At 49.0% G+C, this 17845-nt stretch overlaps 9 protein-coding genes across 9 annotated transcripts; 4 read left to right on the top strand and 5 right to left on the bottom strand.

The window, feature by feature from the left end:
- Positions 1 to 152: 152 nt before the first annotated feature.
- N7517_003398 (putative integral membrane protein Pth11-like) lies at positions 153 to 1826 on the bottom strand (the record flags this gene model as incomplete). The annotated part of the gene is made up of 2 exons (XM_056721128.1): positions 153 to 1389; positions 1456 to 1826. 2 exons carry the CDS (start codon positions 1824 to 1826, stop codon positions 153 to 155), a joined length of 1608 nt encoding a protein of 535 aa, XP_056585263.1.
- A 731-nt stretch (positions 1827 to 2557) lies between these two features.
- On the bottom strand, positions 2558 to 3963 carry N7517_003397 (histidinol-phosphate transaminase; the record flags this gene model as incomplete). The annotated part of the gene is made up of 3 exons (XM_056721127.1): positions 2558 to 3602; positions 3665 to 3835; positions 3884 to 3963. The coding sequence occupies 3 exons, from the start codon at positions 3961 to 3963 to the stop codon at positions 2558 to 2560; spliced, it is 1296 nt and encodes a 431-aa protein (XP_056585262.1).
- A 586-nt stretch (positions 3964 to 4549) lies between these two features.
- N7517_003396 (uncharacterized protein) lies at positions 4550 to 5318 on the bottom strand (the record flags this gene model as incomplete). Its single annotated transcript, XM_056721126.1, has 2 exons — positions 4550 to 5020; positions 5103 to 5318. The coding sequence occupies 2 exons, from the start codon at positions 5316 to 5318 to the stop codon at positions 4550 to 4552; spliced, it is 687 nt and encodes a 228-aa protein (XP_056585261.1).
- A 1138-nt stretch (positions 5319 to 6456) lies between these two features.
- Positions 6457 to 7707, top strand: N7517_003395 (uncharacterized protein; the record flags this gene model as incomplete). The annotated part of the gene is made up of 1 exon (XM_056721125.1): positions 6457 to 7707. The coding sequence occupies one exon, from the start codon at positions 6457 to 6459 to the stop codon at positions 7705 to 7707; it is 1251 nt and encodes a 416-aa protein (XP_056585260.1).
- Positions 7708 to 8198: 491 nt separating this feature from the next.
- Positions 8199 to 9038, top strand: N7517_003394 (DUF1115 domain protein; the record flags this gene model as incomplete). Its single annotated transcript, XM_056721124.1, has 1 exon — positions 8199 to 9038. The coding sequence occupies one exon, from the start codon at positions 8199 to 8201 to the stop codon at positions 9036 to 9038; it is 840 nt and encodes a 279-aa protein (XP_056585259.1).
- A 417-nt stretch (positions 9039 to 9455) lies between these two features.
- Positions 9456 to 11015, bottom strand: N7517_003393 (phosphatidate cytidylyltransferase; the record flags this gene model as incomplete). The annotated part of the gene is made up of 1 exon (XM_056721123.1): positions 9456 to 11015. The coding sequence occupies one exon, from the start codon at positions 11013 to 11015 to the stop codon at positions 9456 to 9458; it is 1560 nt and encodes a 519-aa protein (XP_056585258.1).
- A 414-nt stretch (positions 11016 to 11429) lies between these two features.
- N7517_003392 (baculoviral IAP repeat-containing protein) lies at positions 11430 to 14166 on the top strand (the record flags this gene model as incomplete). Its single annotated transcript, XM_056721122.1, has 4 exons — positions 11430 to 11567; positions 11633 to 11929; positions 11982 to 12091; positions 12141 to 14166. The coding sequence occupies 4 exons, from the start codon at positions 11430 to 11432 to the stop codon at positions 14164 to 14166; spliced, it is 2571 nt and encodes an 856-aa protein (XP_056585257.1).
- A 202-nt stretch (positions 14167 to 14368) lies between these two features.
- On the bottom strand, positions 14369 to 15010 carry N7517_003391 (U4/U6-U5 snRNP complex subunit SNU23; the record flags this gene model as incomplete). The annotated part of the gene is made up of 1 exon (XM_056721121.1): positions 14369 to 15010. One exon carries the CDS (start codon positions 15008 to 15010, stop codon positions 14369 to 14371), a length of 642 nt encoding a protein of 213 aa, XP_056585256.1.
- Positions 15011 to 16781: 1771 nt separating this feature from the next.
- Positions 16782 to 17543, top strand: N7517_003390 (blue light-inducible protein Bli-3; the record flags this gene model as incomplete). The annotated part of the gene is made up of 3 exons (XM_056721120.1): positions 16782 to 16988; positions 17046 to 17454; positions 17521 to 17543. 3 exons carry the CDS (start codon positions 16782 to 16784, stop codon positions 17541 to 17543), a joined length of 639 nt encoding a protein of 212 aa, XP_056585255.1.
- Positions 17544 to 17845: the final 302 nt, after the last annotated feature.

The following is a 17845-nucleotide window of genomic DNA, read 5'->3' as shown; positions in this document are numbered from 1 at the left end:
AAAGAAGAAGATACAGGGGAATGCGAGACATATAGTCCCATTAACCAAAACGAGAGACTCCAGCCCATATACCACAGGAGACAAGTCTCATCCCAAGTCCAAGAAACAAAGAAAAACAGCCGTCACATCATATCACATCACGCTGCATAAAGTTAATGATCATGTCGCGATAACAACCCACCAACATCATGAAGCTCAACATTAGTATCGAGGGTTAAATCCGAAGAACCCGACACCGAAACCAAACGAGGACCAAAAGCCGCCGCAGGAAATGGCAATTCCGCAGGACCAGAAAGCGGCGGCCGAATCCCAAACGTCGTTCGCGGTACAACAATCCCAAAATCTTCCAAGAAAGCCCTACTCCCGCCCCCTCTCCGACGCGGCACGTTCTCCTCGGTCTGGGCACGCACATGACCAGACCCGGACTCCGGTAGTGCTCTTGTCAATAAACCGCCGACATCTGAGAAGGAGACGCGACGCGGCGTCTCTGATGTCGGCGAGATCTCGCGTGGGGACTGGCTTGTGCGTAGGTATTCGCGGGGTGAGATTTTAGGCTCGAGACTATCTGTTGTGGATGTGTGATCGTCGTCTGAGCGACGGGTTGTTGCGAATGACCACGTTGGATCGAGGGTTCCTGTTCGAGCGACTGATAGTGGGATCTGAGCTGGTGGGGCGACAGGTGCTGGTCTTGGTAGACGTGTTCCGTCTGAGGATCCTGGGATGCTGTATATATCTGGGTCTAGACGGATGCATAGACCAGTTGCGAGTTCCGAGTCTGAGCCCCATTGGTTTTGCATGACAGTGTTTCTGCGGACGTATGATTTGTCCATGCTTTCTGAGACGGATGCTGAGCCTTGTGCTCGTTTGTATTTTAGTTTTTTGACGCCGCGGTCTCGGACGAAGGAGCCTATGACTAGGACGTTTGAGACTGCTGTTGCGGCGAGGATTTCGAGGGAGGCGAGGAGGGAGCGGTATTGTTGGGAGCCTTTGTGTTGGATTACGGAAGGGACGCGGTAGGAGGTTATGGCAACCAATATCAGGGATAGGCAGAAGAGGATTGAGAGGGCGAGTTTGCGTTTGAGAGGCATCTGGGCCATGAGGATGATGGGGACTGGGATGGCGACGAGTAAGAGGTCGGTTATCACGTCGCAGGAGCCCATTGTTATTAGGTTGATGTAGCCGGTGCGGCAGGTTGGGCCTGGGTCTGGGATGACCTGCCAGTAGTGGTTGAAGGGTTGACATTCGGATAGGGTTGCGATGACCACGGCTACTAGGGTTGAGAAGAGGAAGAAGGAGATGAAGCGGAGGAAGAAGGTTGTTGACCGGCGCCAGGTCAATCCTGTGACTCGCTTTAGGAATTCACACACGGTCACTTTGGCCGTCCAGATGCTATAGTGGTGGGTGAGTCATTTTGAACTAGATCCAAGGTGAAGATAAGGGTGCATTATGTCTTACAAGATAGCGTAGAATATACGCGCAGCAAGAACCAGCTTACTGCCCAGCTCTCTATTCGATATCTCCTTCTCTGTCAGACCTGTGGTGGTGCTATTGTTGGTCCCCAATATGAGCACGAAATGCACCAGGACCATGCGAATGATCAGGGGAATGACGCTGATCATCATGACCTTGTCCTCGGTGAAAAAACGTTCAACACGAATGTAACGACCAAATAGGCGTACGACGATGATAACCAACGAGAATATGGTAGCCCACCAACTCATCATAAGTGTCGGATTGATCTCGCTTCTGGTCTGCATGTCTGGCGGGGTTTCATGATACATGCCACGGGTGACTAGCGACATGGCCATGGAGGCCATGGAGGCCATGACGAAGAAAAACAGCAAAGAAAAACAGCAGTCTCTCGCAGAAAGCGATTATCACAGTGCTTTACATTGCTCGCACGTGCCAGAGTGTGTGGGGTTAACGGTTATGGGGCGAATTGCGGAGACTAAGATGAAGGTGACGATCCTGAGATCTCAGAGATGGTAGATGGGTACTTCGTAATAAGTCGGGAGATATAGGGGAATTAATAAATTAATAGGTTTCAAGTGGAAAACCTTGAGAGAGGGGAACTCGAGAAGATAAGCCCATATGATCAGAGGACCACTGACATTCAACTGGCTAATCTGAGATATTCATATCACATTTGGTATTAAGCGTCTCACTTATGCGGTGAGCGCGTAACACGTCTAAAGAAAACGTCCACAATAACATTATGAACATTGACATTATAGGGGTACGGGGTACGGGGTACGGAGTACCAGGTTCCTTGTTAGTAACGGAGGGGAACGGCCTTGGCTTTCAACAGTTTTAGTATAATGATACTTTTAATATGGACTTCCCATGGCTACTCAGGGCTACTCGTCACACGTGGACTATTACTTGTTTCGAGATAAAGCCAAGGTTGTGCTACGTTGCATCCCCTAAACATATGGGATATATAAGATAAGCGAGTTAACAGTATATATATATTCTATCTTTTAGCCCCCAATAGTGAAATGTGACAATGTTATCTTCCCAAACCTTATGATCTCCAAGATAATTAATCGCGCAACCTTCATCCAACCACAGCGGCCGCCGAGTCCTCCCTCTCCTCCGAAAGCAACTTGATTCCAGCCCCAGCACGCAACTCTCCCAAAACAGTCCGTAACTCCTGAAGGAATTTGGTAACCTCCGCATCGGTACCGACCGTGATACGGAGACAGCCCTCACACCCAAGCTCCTTCCCACGGAAGCGGACCACTACACCGCGCTTCTCCGCCATGGCCTCATAAGCAGCAAGCGCAGTCACGTTATTGGGTCGGCCCTCGGCGTCCAGGATCTGCACGAGCAAGAAGTTCGCGTCGCTGCCGCCAAGGAACTGACCCACACCGGGGATCGCCGGTAGCTCACGGAGCAGACGATCGCGTTGCGCGATGATCTGCGAACGGAACCTGTGCATCACCTTTAGATTTGGCGCGGTGAGTGCCGCCGAAGCAAGCGCGCTTGTCGGGCTGGAGATGTTATAAGGGGCTTTGAGGCTGTTGAGGAGACGGGCCACCTCCACGCTGGCGTAGGCCACGCCGAGGCGGATACCAGCCAGACCAAAGGCCTTGCTGAGGGTCTGCATGACAACTAGGTTGGGCCATTCGGTCACCCACTCTGCCAGGCTGGAGCCTTCGGGCGCAAAGTCGATATACGCCTCGTCGACCACCACGATACCGTTCCAGGTCGGGTGCTCGAGTACCTTGCGGATATCCTCTTTGCGGATCAGATTCGCGGTCGGGTTGCCTGGCGAGCAGATGTAGGCCAACTTGATTGATGGGTCGGCTGATAGGGCCTCGTTGACTTTATCGGCTTGTAGGTGGAAGCCGTTTGTAGTGTCTAGTGGTACCTTGACGATCTCGACATCGTTGACCTGCGCGCTGACGCTGTACATTCCGTAGGTTGGGGGACATGTGAGGATCTTGTCTTTGCCGGGGACGCAGAAGCAGCGTAGGAGCGCGTCAATGGCTTCGTCTGAGCCAACACCGCAGAACATGTGCTCGGGGAGGAGGGTCTTTGGGGTGTGGTGGTGGGTATTGCGGAGGTTGCAGAAGAGCTGCTTCAATTCAATCTGGTGACTGAGAGACACATTATTAGTCCAATTGATCTGGATGAGACGCGACTGTATAATTTCACTCACGGATCGGGGTAGCGGTTCAGGCCGAGGAAGTCAATCTCCGGATTGGAGGCTCCCGTGGCATTGCCAGTCTGAGAGGATTGCAATGCTCCCTCGCTGTTCAGTGCAAGACCAGGACCGAAGGCATTCTCGTTGGCGTCGAGGAGGACGTTCGTCCCATCATCTTTGTAGTCACTGACTCATTAGCTCGCCGGTATCGGTAATTCGGAAAGGGCAGCATACTCTCTGGCGCATCGGTATGGCTGCAATGCCAGGATATTAGGACGGGCGCAGGTGGCCAAATTAAAGGGAGATGAAGCCATTGTGGTGAGGAATGTGAGGTGTTGGAGCAGGGTTGGTGGGGGTACCCGGGGGGTTTTATCGGAACTCTATGAGTCAAATGCCGATCTATACACTCGGTACTCTCTACACTCTGAATCGCATTCCACATTAATATATCATAATTCTATTAATGGGAATAGCCTGCTAAATCTCTTATCTAGGGAATTATGAGACTTGTAAACATTAGCTCTGACTCATCAATCGCCAGGATCCCATGTACCTGAAAGGCTCTCAAATGTAGTAGAATATGATTTGTTGGCTATGGCATTCTGTATTATATTATCTGGTTAAATATGACAGCATAGTCAACCGCTTATGTCTTGTGTTTTTATGGTAGACTTTTTATATGCATTTTTTTCATAGATATTTTCTCTTCCTCGGTCTTTTAGCAAGATGAAAGGAGATACAAAGCATAAACCGCATGTCATTTCTATGTAAATAACCTGGGATATATCTAATGCAACTGCCATGGTACTCTACCTTGATGTAACCGAACCAGAACGTTCGAGACAGCGAGGCTCTGAACCAAAAAGCAAGCAGCAAGCAGTAAGCAACGTCGCTTGCCATTCAACCCTTCGCAGACATTCGTTTCCACCACGGCTTTTTTGCACCCTCGCACTGTGTTCTCTCCTCCTGGGGCATCTCCTCCTTGGGTTTATCCTCCGGTGGCGGTAAAAAGAAAGCTTCTGCCATCTGGATGACACAGGCCGGGTTATCGTCGTACATCTTCTTTTTAAAATCATCGACGAAGCCTTGTCTCTCTTCCTTAGTATACTCGAAACCTCGTTCGATCGAACAACATCCGCACGCAGGCGTACAGTGTCCAACCCCCTTGGTTCTTTCTGCTCCTTCGTGGTGGATCTGACAGCACCCACAGGTTCGACCACAGCAGCCCCCTCTCTTCACACAATCTTCGACTAGTTCTTTCCGAAGATACCAAGTTGTATTTTGTCGTAGGCTCTCATAGGACTGTTTGATCGGCCCAATAGGAAACATTGTTTCGGCAAGGTAAAGCTTATGCTGGGCCTTGTCACGTTGCTGGAGTAAATTTGTAAGCTCCTCGTTATATTGTGCTTCTTGACCTTGGCCTTCGTCGGCTATCTTTTTTTAAAACACGAACCTTGCTCTTTAGAGATTGTCCTTGAACGATTGCACGAAGGAGAAACTCGGCTATTATGATATCCACAAAGAGGCCGATATCGAAAAATCGGTTACCATAATAGAGTATGCGTAGTTGTTCTTTGTGCCCATCTAGGACTTTTGCGTAGCGTGTGTCTGGCTGCAATTTTAGCCCTTCAAATATCTTGTGAGCCCCCCAACTTGTTACATATGACATTTTCGAAAAAAGTCAAGGAAACAAGGAACGAAGTCAAGAAGAATGAAACTGAGGAAAAAAATTCTACATACATATGTGGTCATATATGACGATATACAAGAAAAAGAGCCATTCACAAATCAGATCTAGCCCAAAGTCTAATCCATCATGCCTTCCTAGGTGAGTAACTTCCTCTACAATCTTCTCTTCAACTTCTTTCGAAATTGATCGTGCATAGTCTTTCAAAGCCTTTCAGATCTGGAAACATGTAATGTTCCTCTTCTGTTTTTAGATATCCCCGTTACTTATATAGCAGGCCATCGAGATTCTGTTGCAGACATGGCCGTGGCAGTACTGTCACCCCTCAGAATGTAAGTCTCCCCCATACATGTGTTGAGAAGCACGAGAAACTAATTTCCACTCCTTAGCTTCTACATTCTCCCATTGGTACAGTTCATCCAGAGGCCAGTCTCGGGCCTCGACAGACCCTAGCCAGAACGCCCCTGATCGCATTGAAAATAATGCTGGGTGGGAAGTTCACCGCCGTCCGGCTATGTCTTCCCTCTTTTGAACACAGCCAACCAACTGGGCCTACTCCTATTTCGTCTTGGCTGAGAAGTATCTTCGGATCCTCGGGCAAAATGATCATTGGATAGAGTGGAATCGGGACACGAATAAGTTTGCTGGAGTTGTCTTGAATGAAGATCACTTGTGGTATCATTACATGGCGGGCTGGCAAAGTCCTCTTGAACAAAACCTTTCCCTTTCCCTTTTCGTGTTTACTTTTATTGAGATGAGTACAACAATAGTTGGCCACTTCCAAGGTTATGAGGCCTCATAATGTCCTTTTTTGGTATTCTTTTTCAAAGTCTTTTCAAGTGGCTTTTTAGATGTCTTCTCAGGGCTCTCTCTATATGTGTTTTCCATAGATATTTACTTGCTCTTATGAGAAACTATAATTCTCACGTAAGGACCCAATGGGCTGCTCACCGTAACCAGTACAGACCGACATCTTCCCTAATCCCGTCCTAAACAGGTCTAGCGCATGTTTAAGTATATACAACTTAGCGTAAACTCTATCTGCAAGGGGTTCGCCTCGAGAATTGCCCATCTACGAGTCAGCTTTGCGACTGCTCCGTCCATACTCATGAATTCAATCATGTCTACTGTGGAAATTTGCTCACATCTCTATCTGAAGCACAAAAACTACAGCGAAGATCGCAAAAATGATCCCAGCAACGATGCTGAACTCAATAAAGACCCCGAGCCTCATATTCGATGGCTGACCTTGATTGTACGAGATTGTGGTTGCCAATGGTGGATCAAGATCATCGTTATTGGCACATTGACTCATTTTCGACCTCCGAAAGAATTTCGTGACCGTCGTGATGAATTTACGCAGTTTGCCCGATCGATCGACTATCGCTCTCTCCCTCTCTTAGACGATACTCTTACCCAGATCTCGTTGATCATTTCCCAAGGGACCCATAATATTGTCAGAGTTCGACAGGGATTCGAGTTCCAAGACAATGCCTATGCAGCCATTGCATACAAAATGAATTATGAGATCACGGAAGACCCGAAGAGAGTCTTCTATCCTGTTTGTCCGTCATCCTCACTACGCAAAATTGATGTCAATCAGTTGCAGTCAAAAAGTGAAATCCTCGGAGGAGTCTCAAAGGTATTGCTTGAGAATCAAGCCTTTGTCTACAAGGAGATCAATCGCCCACTGTACATTCCACCGTGGGATACCCAATGTATAATGAAGGAACTAGAGGTACTCACGCAATTTCAAGGTTATCCGGGTATCGTGCAACTAGCTGGTATCGTCATATGCACCAACCCTTACAAAACCGACCCGGCCAGTGAGCGTCCCAAGGTAGTTTCTGGGTTTCTTCTCGAATTCTGGGATCTAGGTTCACTGGAGCAGATTCTTGAATCCGGTAACATTGGCAAATACTTCAACTGGAGAGCCCGGATGGTTCAGATCGGAGAAGCTCTGATCCACATGCATGAGTCTCATCGGTCCCATCTTGACTTGAAGCCATCCAACATAGTCATGAATTCAAAAGGACACGCTGCTATCATTGATATCGGCGGCAGCTGTGGATTTACGTGGGAATGGCTTGCACCTGAGACGGTGGAGGATTTGCTGAACCAACGGTTAACATCAATCAATGCCTTACCATTTGATATGCAAGTTCGGAATGATTGTTGGGCTTATGGAAAAGTACTTTTGGCCGTCGCAGAGTATCTTGCTGGTAGCGTTTTCGGTTACCAATTGATGGATGTTGCACGAGGCTTGACAGATGAGAGTCCTGACCATCGCATATCACTTGTGAATGCTATTATGTTGCTGCGCAAGATGAACGGGGGCGAATCCATACTGAACGGCCACTGGCTGGGATGATATGCATCATTTACTCTATACCATAGGATATACATCCAACTTGTCACCAGAACTTTCAATAAGACACACAGTATATTCTAGTCAAATCTCTAATGATCGACTTGGAGTATACAGCCCTAGGTCCATGGACGGGTGGATCTGATAAATGATTACATAATAACCATCTCCCCGGGGCCGGCCCTGGGGGCCCGAGGTCGGCCCTGAGTGCAAGGGCTTCCCAGATAGGTAGTGTCGAGATCTCAATTCACTGACCTCAATGAAAACATTTATGCCCAAGAATCAACTGTCTAATTCTCTATATTACGTGCCCCTTCTAGCACATTTCAACTCCTACAAGCCAGAGTCACAATCGCTTCATTCCTGATTTTATCATCTCAAACGCCGGAAATCACTACACTTGGTTTTATGCAAGTTCTTCGATATTGGTGACTCCTGCTTCTATAGTGAACAAGATGGCCTTTGAAGAACAATCAATTTTACCAGTGGACATCATGGAATCCCAATTGTCCACGATTGACCTCCTGATGGCGATGTTCCCGTCTCCAGGCGAGCTGGAAATCCCCGAATCCACAACACAGTGTGTCGAGAAACTCCGTGACTGGTGCGAGAATCCGACATCCACACCTCCTAGAATCCCTTCAAGTATCTCACTCACCGTCTGTCTACCAATTGCAGATGGAGATAAAACAATACAAGTCAACATTTTTGTGCCACTGCAATGTGATAATCCAGAGACACTCGATGAATCACCACCATTGGGATATTCGCCTCGACAACCAGAATGGATGTCCAGAGCCGAAGTTGCTGGACTCACTGCCTCAATACCGCAAGGCGATGACACTTTAGAGGCATTTGAATACATCCAAGCAGAAGCCAGCCGCTTTCTTGAAAGCAAGCAGTCTCAGACCGTGACCCCAGAAGACACAGACAGAGGGCCAACTGTCCGAGTCTGGTTTTATTTCCCGTCTCTGTCAACCCGTAAAAAGAGGGATGATATGGTCAACCTCGCACCGGGATATGCTCTGACGGGATTTGTGCTGGCGGGCAAGCCGGGCGTATTGTGTCTTGAGGGTGCATCGCCTGATATCGACTCTTATATGAGTTTCATCAAGACACATTCCTGGGGTGATATCCCTAGTCATCAGAAAAAAGTCAGCGAGAGGTTTCGAGAAACAGAGGGTGTTCAGAGAGTGTTTTCGGGAATGGAGGAAATTACTGACTCGCTAGGAGAGCGAGGTGGCCAGCGGGCCAATCGGGGTGATATGCAAGCGCTGGAGGCTTGGTTAGGGAGTAGAGGACTACAGGAAGCATTTGAAAAAGTTATATTTTAGGTGGTCATGTAGTCCACCCTGCATTCTGCATGTCTGCATGTCTGCCTGGTAGCTGCAGATGGGGTTTCTTTCAATATCAAGGGCATAGAACCAATCTCTCTGCCTCATCTTATGATACCTAGGTACACTCGGTATATAATACAACCTCCTTGTCTCTTTTACAACCCACCTATCAGGTATTTGTGGTACGTTAGGATAATAAGCAAAGGGCAAGAAACGAAAAAAAAAAAAAAGAATCTGTATGGTTTATTCAACAAATGAAAGGCTCTATATAGTCCGTATGTATTGGGCCCGATGAGAATTTTTCTGTCGATAACAGATATATCAATGATGTTGATACATGGGTTACAAAAACCCACAGCGCTATATGCCCCATGTCTGCAACCTAGGCTATTCGTCAAAATACACTTGAATCGCTTACTCTTTCTTTGTCTCCTTCGGCTCGGATGGCTTCGGTGCTTGAGTTTCCTTATTCACCCCAGGGGGGCTTTCAAGTGCTGAAGCGGCCGCCATCTGAGATTTCTTGTGCTTATCACGTTTCTCCATCATGTAAGTCCAACTCTTAGCAAGGCCTGCCGTGAACGGTGCCTTGATCGTCTGGACAGTACTTGGCCAGCGGATAGTCTTTTCAATAGATTTGGAGACCTCCTCCTGAAGGAAATCATTCCCGGCAATCCGTCGCTCAAACGAACCGCCTTGAGGCCGGCGAAGAACCTCATCCGCGTCCTTGCTCTCCTGAACCATCTTATTGAAATCGGCCCGGGGAATCCCGAAGCGAGACTGGTACTGGAAGTACAACTTTTGCCGGAAAGATTCAGGCAGACGGCGGACCATGTTACCGCGCTTCACCGGATCCATATCTTGCTCCATAGCCAAGATGGCGTTAGGGTCATCAATCCAATCCGGGTTGTTGCAGCGGGGGTCCTGGAAAGTGACATTTGGCAAATTTTCGATGAGTGGTGCGTAGAGCCGGCGGAAGTGCGCCATTTGTCCTGAAACAATATTTCGCACCTTGCTGGGGTCCTCGGCCGGAAGGGCCATGCGTAGATCTCCCATATAGCTCATACCTGCGATTGTGCTGTATAGCTCAAACTCGCTGAATCTTTCTGGCAGCAGTAGCAATGCGACTCGTAAAGCAGACAACAAGTTCATCTGGTTCGCCAATCGCACCTTGGGGTGGTCCCGCAAGATCTTGACGGGCTTCTGCAGACGACCGGCGAGATACATGGTGTCCCACTGAGTGAGGTCCCTACATAACGTATCCAGGTTCACTACACCATATTTGATCATTGTCCCGTTCACAGTGATATAAGGATGGAAGTAGACACCCGCACCGAAGCGGTCCTGTACTTGGGAGACCATGTACGACCCCGTGGAGCCCAATGCAGAATAATGATCACGATGTTGGTTCAGATTGATATCATGCCAATGCTGGGAGTATGACACTCCAAAAATGAAGTCAATCATCTTGCCGGACCCCTTTTGCATATTTTGAATGGCAGTGGGTGCCGAGGGGTGCAGTGAGCTGGACGGAGCTCCGCTGCCATTCTGCGGAAAGACGCCCGATCCATAGGCAAATGCGTATCGAATTGGTGCTTTGAACTGCCAAAGGATCATTCGCAATGCTTCCTTGAAATCCTGGTTTATGATCATGTGCTGATTAACTCCGAAGTCCTTAGAGGGAAGTTCCGAGAAATTGGTAATTGACAAGTTCGGATTCTCGTCCCAGTTCGATTCGGGCAACAGCGAAGATGAAGAGGTCGAGAATGAGGAGGTGGACGACTTGTTGGTGGTCACCTTGCATAACAGATGCGATGCCGAAACGCCGTTATTTGCCGAGCATCGGCCATTGTAGGGAGTAATTGAACGACAATTGAATGACAGACAACGAGCCGAAGAAGGAATAACGCGTGGGGACGAGAGAGGGGTGCGAGAGCGCCAGAGAGAGCTGGGTTTAGCTCCTCGAGAAGCAACCATCTAGCAGATAAGTTGTAGCGGGATCATCGGGGAGAGTGGGGGATCTGACATACTATTACTCCCGGCATAATTGAGGTTCGGACAAAAGAAATCGAGGCGCGGAGCGCAATGAGTGAGTCAAATCAAAGAGCATGAATTGTCCCGCATGAAAAGCAAATGAGTGAATTGAAGTGAAGCGAATTGGGGCGCTCCGTCAACATTTCCGGCACTGACGTACTCCCCGTCCTGCTCCCCTTCGGGTGCTGAGTAAGGGTCACGTGGACGCGTGTCGATGCGTAACAACCAAAAGTAAACAGACGCGGAGGATCAACAACAACGACTCTTTCGACAATATTCGCCTATTTCCTCAACAAAAAGTGCATTTACATGTCGGATACTGGCACTGATTGTCTCTGATTGCTCTGATACCTCGCCATGGGCTCGGAAATGGATACCTTTGCGGCCCGCCTAGCCAGCTTTGATATAGTGTTGAAGCCGGAGAAGCGCAGATCTTCCGGCACAAAAACACCCAAAGCGATTACATGGCCGCACCAGCGTCCTTCACCAGCTGAGGTATGTCATTTCTTGGAATGATTCCACGCGCGCATTTCAAGGTGATTGACTTGGTGGGATTCTAGTTGGCGCACGCTGGTTTCTACTACAAACCATACGAGACAAATCCCGACAACACAACATGTTTCGAGTGCCACCGAGCGCTGGACGGCTGGGAGGAGGACGACAACCCCGTCACAGAGCATCTCAAGCATGCGCCTGACTGCGGATGGGCCATCATGATGGACCTCCAGCAGAGCAGCTCCAACCCCGCCTCGATTGAAGACCCTACGGGCGACCGGATTACACAAGCGAGACTGTCAACATTTGGTACGGCATGGCCCCACGATGGGAAAAAGGGCTGGGTATGCCAGTCAGAGAAGGTAACGCGCGTCTCCACCGTACTCATATTCTTTTGGCTCACAACAATGATAGATGGTTGAAGGCGGATGGTATTTCTGCCCTACAGACGAGAGCAATGACCTAGCCAGCTGTGTTTATTGCAAGTTGTCTTTGGATGGCTGGGAGCCCAAGGACGACCCATTGTGGGTATTCATCGCTCTTTCCCAGTTAGACGTTTGCTAACTTCCCCAGCGACGAACACTATCGCCGCTCGTCGGATTGTTCATTCTTTTTCTTCGCCCAGCCGCCAGGAAAAAAGAGCAAATCCACTCGTGCTAAGAAAGCTCGGGTTTCCAAGGCGTCCTCTCGGCTTTCAACCCAATCCGTTGGCCCAGCTACATACGAAACGCCCGATATAGAAATGGATGACTCAATGGACCAGAGCACCATGTCCCAGGCCACCACAAAATCCAAATCTACAAAGAAGGCAACCAAGAGCAAATCAAAGGGCACCAAGACCAAGAAGGAAGAATCAGCGGAGGTGGAGGGCCAAATTGAGGCCGACATTGAAGAAGTCGCTCAACCGGAGCCTATCAAACCCAAACGCGCCGGCAGAGGGAAGAAGAGGGCCAGTGAGGATATCAAGGATGAACCAAACCCAGTTGCCATGGTGGAAAGAGAGCCATCGCAGGCGCCAGCAGAACCCCCAGCGAAGAGGCGAGCCACAAAAACACGGAGCAGCAGCATTACTCGCAACTACAATTACGACCACAGTGACTCCGCAATGGCAGATGCAGAGCCAGTGGGTGTCGCTGCCTCGGAAGAAGAAACCAATAGAGGCCGCAAGTCCACGAAAAAGAGTGCGTCCAAGGCTCGCAAGGTGTCCGATGTGCCTGTTGCACCAGCAGTCCCGTCAAAGGCGCGAGCCCCTCGCGACTCGGAGATCGACGCGGAAATTGAAGCAGGCCTCGAAGCGGATATCCCTAACCCTGCTGAACCCGAGCCTGAGATTGAGGCAGAGCTAGCAGAGCCACGGGTATCGAAGAAGACTAAATCGAGCAAAAAGTCCAAGGCCGTAGCTAAATCCCCCGGACCGGTCGCCAGTGATCACGAGGACCGTTCGGATCCTCACGTGGAACTGCTTGATGATGAACCAGAGGCACCTGAGCCGCCAGCTCCAAAGACCAAGGCAAAAGGATCCAAGAAAAAGGGGACGAAGAAGACTAAGACTGAAGAGACGATAAAAACACAATCTCCAGAGCTTCGAGAATCTTTAGGGCCGAGGGCTTCCGATGTGCGGGATGATTCCGAGCGTCACGACTCCTTCATCTCCGTCGAGATTGTCAGCAACGAGCCGGAGCATGCATCAGAACCTGAAGAACCAATGCCCAAGGCTGAATCGAAGAAGAGTTCCAAGAAGAAGGATGCCACATCAACCAAAGAGAAAAAGTCCAAGAAACCCGAGAAAAAGGCGGCGCAAGCTCCTGTTCTTGAGTCCCCAGTCCAAGCACACCGCGTCGAACCGTCGGTCGAGGAACAGGATGATGAATTTGAGACTACAGATGATTTGCCTGACCAGCTTGAGATGGTCAACCCTCCCCAGGAGTCTTCTCCCCCTCCACAAGAAATGTCTCCCGAGCCACAATCTGATCGGAAGACGCCCAGTTTACCGCCAAAGACCGCGAAACGGTATAGCGATATCCCTCACGAAGAGCATCTCGCAGAGACCTTAGTCCAAAGCCAGACCTCCCCGCATGAAGTTCATGAGTCTCGGAGGAATTCAAAACGCTCCAACCGGGCAATTTCGCCCCTTCCACCAGCCCACCAAAACACTCCTTCGCTATCACCCCAGTCATCAGATGCCGAAAACCGGCCTCCATCGTCGCGGCCCTCAGCATCCCGTCCACCTGTCCAATCAACACCCAAGCATCCAGAGTTCCGAGCACCTCTGGCAGTTAGTACCCCATCACCATCCAAGCGCAACGCCAATGGTGGATTCGGACCTTCCGGACATCCATGGACACCGGTGGATATCGATGAAGTGCTGTTTGGAGAGGCCAGTGACAAGGAAAACGCAGATTTATCCGGACTTTTCAAAGGCGTGAAAGGCGGCTTGACTAGCCCAGAGAAGAAGATGACGGTCCAAGAATGGATCGCGTGGAACGCAAAGAACGGCGAAGAACGATTGAAGAGAGAATGCGAGCGACTGGTCGGCCAATTCGAGAAGGAAGGTGGCCGAGCGATGCAGCGACTCGAAGCCATCGAGTGCATCGACTAAATCAACAGTTGGGCTATGTTTTCGGATGATATGATTTGCATGTTAGGCGTTGGGAAACCCTTGTTAGATCTTTAGCTTGCAATTTGAATTTTGGAAGTGCCATTATTGCACATGAAGAACATGATCAGTAAAAAGAATGCCTGGAAAATATGCCAAAACACCATGGGTATCAAGAATAGAACGCGCAGCTCGAGAACAAGACTCAAGAAATAATTCCCAACCGGCCCTCCCAGCTTTCATCCTCCTGCTTAACCTTGTTGTTCTTGCGCTTTTCATTGCGCTTGCGCCTCTTCTCCTCCCTCTCCTTGGCATCAATCTCCTCACGCTCCTTAAGCCGCACCCCGAGATCAAGCTGCCAAGCCTTGCGCTCCTCCTCATCTCTCTGACGTTTCCGATGCGCAAGCATCCTCAACCGCAAGCGCACGTCCTCAACATTCGCCCTTTTCACCTCGCCACTCTGCCCCGTCGCAATCAAATGTTGTTTGCTGTTCAAGTGCTCCACAAGCTGCAAGTTATCCTTGTAGGTAAGATCACAGTCCTTGCAGTAAAATCCAGCGCCTTGGCCGCGCTTGCCCATTCCCGAGCCTGCGGGCACAAGCATCGTCTTGCCCACCATGGACGCGACATCCAGGCGCTTGTTGCGGGCTGTGGTCTCCTCGAGCATGCTGTAGTCGACTGGTGCGTGGTATTTCTTGCCCAGTAGCTTCGCTTCGTAGCGGGCTTTGCCTTCGGCTTTGCGCTTTGCTTCCTCGTCGGCTGCTTTTTTGGCGTATTCTTCGCGATCCCAGGTTTTGCGGAAGGCCGTATCCGACACCGGGGTGCCGTAGGCGTTTGGTCCTGACATATTTGTGTTTGTGGATATTTGTTTTGGAGAGATGGAGTAGGAGATTGGTGAGTGGCGATCTTTAAAAGTTGAAGCTTCCAAGTTGAGGCCCGGGCCGATATTGAAGATTATGTCAGCGATACTGATCCGGGGCCCGGGGGGATTTCCAAGTGAGGTTGGAATACCTCCAGGGCTACATAGCTCAACACATCTTGTCTTTATTCTTAGTGTTGCATGGTTGTTTATTGCTCCGAATGTGCTCTAGGAGAGATACATAATTATTATCTAGAACTCGGTGCTTATTAGGCACCATAATAAGTAGGATCTTATGACCACAACCCCTTTAATTATCCATAGCTTTTCTGGGAGGCTTAAAATAGGCAGCTGTTTTAGATTGATAGAGCATTTGATGATTCTATCTGAATAAATATCTTCAACTAGAACTTATCGTCAGTGGCTGCTATTTCAGGCAACAGTTTTCGACCCCGCTCGTATAAGATCTCGTATAAGATGAACAACATCACCCTCAGGTCGAATGTACACAATTGAGCTACAAGCAATAGCCTCCGAAAACATGTCTAATACCATGGAACCATCCCAATCACCGTCAAGGCAATCCACCCCCAATCTGATGACCCTTCCCTCGGAACTACACATCCAAATAAGCACCTACCTTTCCTACCCAGACGCCCTAGCTTTAAAACACAGCAGCCGCCACTTCTACTCGATAGTCTACACAGGTGTGCGGCTGAAAGTTGACTGGTTTATTGAGCGGTTCGAACATAAACTCGAATGCCCCATGGAGAAGTGCTCATTCAGCACGGACGAGTCTTTTTGCAATGGACGTGTACGCGGCATTATGGAGCGCCGTCGATGGCATCTTGAGTGTCGCCGGGTTAGGAATGGCTGTCTGCTTGTTGACGGTCACACTTGCCAGACAAATTTAATGTCCGGTTGGTTTAAAATGAGGGCACAGGGGAATAGGAGAGCTGTCAAGGTGGTGAAGAGTTGGGGGCATGAAGGTTTGTTCCCTCTTTGGTTCTATCTTTACTATCTTCTTCTGCTTTGATAAAGACACCGGCTAATATCGTGTTGCATAGCCTTTTTGATTGGCATTATGGCTGTTCTGCTGAACTTGCTGTGGCATTTTGCTCAGAGGTGAGACATTATTTTGTGCCGGCTTCCGTGTCCGTTGAAGACCTTGCTGATTGAAGTTACCAGGACTTGGTACCTCGATAGCAGATTGAGAGGACACCTCACGACTGCTCATTGAGTGATGATTCTAATCAAGTAATTTGACATGTTGTCTCATGCCAAGTCTGCTGAGCTCGGAAGTCAATTGACGAATGCCGGCGGGTTTCGCTCTATATAATCAACCATGAAGTCGAACTGGCATGCCCTGATGCATAGAAAAGCACCCAATTGCCATGAGAACGACTTGATATGCGACCTATCAATCGCGCTCACAAAAAGATTACTCATGTGACACTGTACACGGTGTGTTCAAGAGACATTTTGCATGGGCGTGATGTAATGGAGGTTCGCAGAATATCCGATGCGGACTCGATATGGACCCTGTCGAAGATCCATCCTCACAGAGACAGAGCTGTGGAGATCTGATCGGATGCTGTGATGTAGTGAACTTGAATTTGACCTCGCAGAGCCCTAATCCTGATCTTATCGGTGACGTCACATTGACGATCATGTATACATAGTTCCTATATAGCTGCTTCTTCTTCCTTTCTCGAGACTATCTACTTTAATATATCCTCTCATCATTTGAACATCAAAAATGTCTACCACAAATGCCTCTATAAATACCAAGACGGGCAACCACCCCGTGGACCCCTACAAGACCCAGAACTTCGAAGACCCGCCTCTCGCTCAGAAGATCGAAGAGCTGGTTGAATTTATCACTCAAGTTAAATTTGGCATGTTGACAACCAAGCAATCGGAGGGCGACTATTTGGCCTCACGATGCATGGCACTAGCCGCGAAGGTATGAGCAGAGCTACAATGAAGTAAAAGAAACGTGCTAATCTATTACCCAATGTAGGAGAACGGCGGCATTGACCTCATTTTCCACACAAATCTCTTCTCCGGCAAAGCAATGGATCTCACCGTGCACCCAAAAGAAACCAACATGTCCTTCCTCGACCCCATCAGCGGAGCCTGGGCCTCAATTTCAGGCACTGCATCAGTGATTGGTGACCCCGCCATCGTGGAGAAGTACTACTCTCCCGCACTAAAGGCATGGATTGGCGATATGGGCGATGGCGTGCACGACGGTGGGCCCAAGGACCCCCGAATTGGCGTTATAAAGCTCGAGGCCAAGTTGGCCACGCATGTTGTTGCGCACAAGGGCTTGATTGGCCGTGCATATGAGACTGTCAAGGGTGCTGTGCAGGGCAATGTTCCTCATGTCAATGGAATTCGAGAGTTGAGTATGGAAGAGTTGGCTGAGTGTATGTTTTCTTCTACCTATTGATATTTTGAATATGCGCAACGAAAATGCTAACTAGTCTCTACAGGGCGCCGGACGCATCAGGAGTAAGTGTATTTGACTCCGCTATGAATGACTGGAGGGTTCCAGCTTTAGCTATCCTGTATGACTGAATGATATATCTACATTTGTATTAGTTAATGACCCTTTCTGATACCAGTAATGATGAAAATATGACGTATGCCAGTGAGGAAGGATACTAGAGAGAATAGTGCAAGATATCCGGATTCTACGCATTAGATGATGGCCCGCACATTTAGGCCAGTTGACAATGTGATATTAGTGATATTGACGCTATAATTTATCGCGCGTAGATACGGGATTCTGCATCTCAACAAAATAGTGTAATAATG

Source organism: Penicillium concentricum, assembly GCF_028827145.1.
Source record: "Penicillium concentricum strain IBT 3081 chromosome Unknown utg000001l_segment0_segment0, whole genome shotgun sequence".
Classification (NCBI taxonomy): domain Eukaryota; kingdom Fungi; phylum Ascomycota; class Eurotiomycetes; order Eurotiales; family Aspergillaceae; genus Penicillium; species Penicillium concentricum.
This window is presented reverse-complemented; position numbering and strand designations above follow the sequence as displayed.